The sequence below is a fragment of the Corvus brachyrhynchos genome, unplaced genomic scaffold (assembly GCF_000691975.1).
Source record: "Corvus brachyrhynchos isolate BGI_N302 unplaced genomic scaffold, ASM69197v1 scaffold305, whole genome shotgun sequence".
Lineage (NCBI taxonomy): Eukaryota > Metazoa > Chordata > Aves > Passeriformes > Corvidae > Corvus > Corvus brachyrhynchos.
This window is the reverse complement of record NW_008239284.1, coordinates 1,881,632-1,883,532: the sequence shown is the minus strand read 5'-3', so window position 1 is coordinate 1,883,532 and position 1,901 is coordinate 1,881,632. Positions and strand designations below refer to the sequence as shown.

Here is a 1,901-nt window from a genome sequence, read left to right as displayed (position 1 = left end):
GGGAAACTAGACAATCTTTAAACTCCCTTCCAACCCCATCCATTGTGTGATTCCATGATTCTGTGACCTCACGTGGGTGGGTTTGTACAGGTTGGACATTCCACACCCCCTGTGCTTCCCAAAGCCCCTCCCCTTTGCAGTGCCTCTGTGCCCAAATCAGAAACATCCCTGGTCTGAACCAGGGGCAGCAAATGCAAGTGTGACCTCCCACCCCTCGCCTTTGCCTTCACAGGGCGTCAACTGGTTCCACTGGAAGGGCCACGAGTATTCCATCCAGTTTGCAGAGATGAAGCTGAGACCCTCCAGCTTCCGGAACCTGGAAGGGCGCCGGAAGCGAGCGTAGAGACCCGGGGGGGCTGCGGGCAGGGGATCGGGGGGATGGAGAGCGGGGTGTGGGGAGACCCTCTGGCATCGCTGGCCTGGGGGTGTGAGGAGCTGTGACTGGGACCAAAGCATCGGTGACCCGTGGCCCGACAGAGGCTTTGCAGCATTCCAAACAACAAAAAGCCTTAAAGCATCCCAGAGTTTCCAGCAGAGCAGCTCCAGCTGCCCACCAGGAACGTCCTCCTCCACACCAAAGACAACGATCTCAAGGGTTCTGTGTTGTTTTATCAATTTTTTTTTTTTTATTGTTTTTGCCAGAAAGCGTCTGAGATAAAGTTCTTCCGACGTCTGACGATCTCTTGGGTGGCCCAGGGGAGGGGAGGGAGAACAGCTTTGTACATTGGTAGTTTGTTTTAGAACCAGCCATACACACAGAAATGGTGTAAGATGAATTATCATTATTATTATTATTAGTTATAAGTGGAAATAATTGGTGGTTTGAATGCCTTTTTTTTATATATATATCAAGTACCACAGAGAAGGAGGGAATGGGAAGGGAAAGCAGTATGTTTTAAAACTTAACCATAAGATTAATATTATTAATATAAAGACAAAGTAATAATAATAATAATGATGATAATAATAATAAGCTACATTTTGTCATTTTTAAGAGAACCATGCTTTTGGAAACACAGCAGGACAGTGTCTGATTGTAAATTTTTTTTTTTTAATATAAATAAAAGCACAATTACTTTTAAATAAATTTCTACCTTTTTTTTTTTCATCCATGTGGAGTTCATGCATGTCCAGGATATATTTACTTAGGTGGGGAAATAAAGACAGGCTGAGAATAATTAGGCTGCTGAGCCCCTACTGAAAACTGTTCCTTTTGTCAGTGACTGCATGTAATTATTCTGGTGGGTTTGTTACAGTGAAATGCCCGTGAAGATTTGGGTTCTTTTAGAACATAATTCTCTTTATTTTTTTTTTTCCTGCCCAAAAGCTTCTCCCATGTTTTTCTAAGTGTTACTGACTCCATGTTTGCTCCATCTAGGTGGGAATAACTAACAAAGCAAAACAAAGAGGACCCAGAGTTGTTGCTAGGTACCGTGGGCAGCTTTGAACACTTGTGTAAATAAAGGGCTCTCTCTTTTTTTTTTTTTATATGAATGAAAATCCGTGTAGTTCCTCTGTATCACACTCTGCAGTTCAAGACAATAAAAGATCTCTTGTTTTAATCCCGTCTCTCTGCCCTGCTTCAAGGTTGCATTTTGCAAACATTTTGCAAACGTTTTGCTAATGTTTCTCACCTCCCTCCCGGCTGAAGTTACGCTCCTGAACATCGTTTGTGTTGCACGGGGAACACGAATCTCCTCTGACCCTCCAGAGCACTGGCAGCACTATATTAAATTAATTCTCTGTAATTAATTGCCCTTCCTTGGTGTTTATCACAGTAAATGATAGGCAGGGTAAAAGAGAACAAACCCAGTAATGCAGGAACACGCTCTGCTCTCCAGATGCTTTCCAAGCTATTAGGAAATGGCACTGGCTCTGTGTTTCTGGGCGCTGGAAAGCTC

At 43.6% G+C, this 1,901-nt stretch overlaps 1 protein-coding gene across 7 annotated transcripts in view; it reads left to right on the top strand.

The window, feature by feature from the left end:
• TNC (tenascin C) overlaps nucleotides 1-1,562 on the top strand; it is a 73,035-nt gene extending 71,473 nt beyond the window's left edge. For all 7 annotated transcript variants that reach the window (XM_017740331.1, XM_017740330.1, XM_017740328.1 and 4 more), the window contains one exon: nucleotides 233-1,562. In XM_017740331.1, coding sequence (XP_017595820.1) covers nucleotides 233-343 — 111 coding nt within the window. In that variant the 3' untranslated portion in view covers nucleotides 344-1,562. The remainder of the gene's footprint in view (nucleotides 1-232) is intronic.
• The last annotated feature ends 339 nt before the right edge of the window (nucleotides 1,563-1,901 follow it).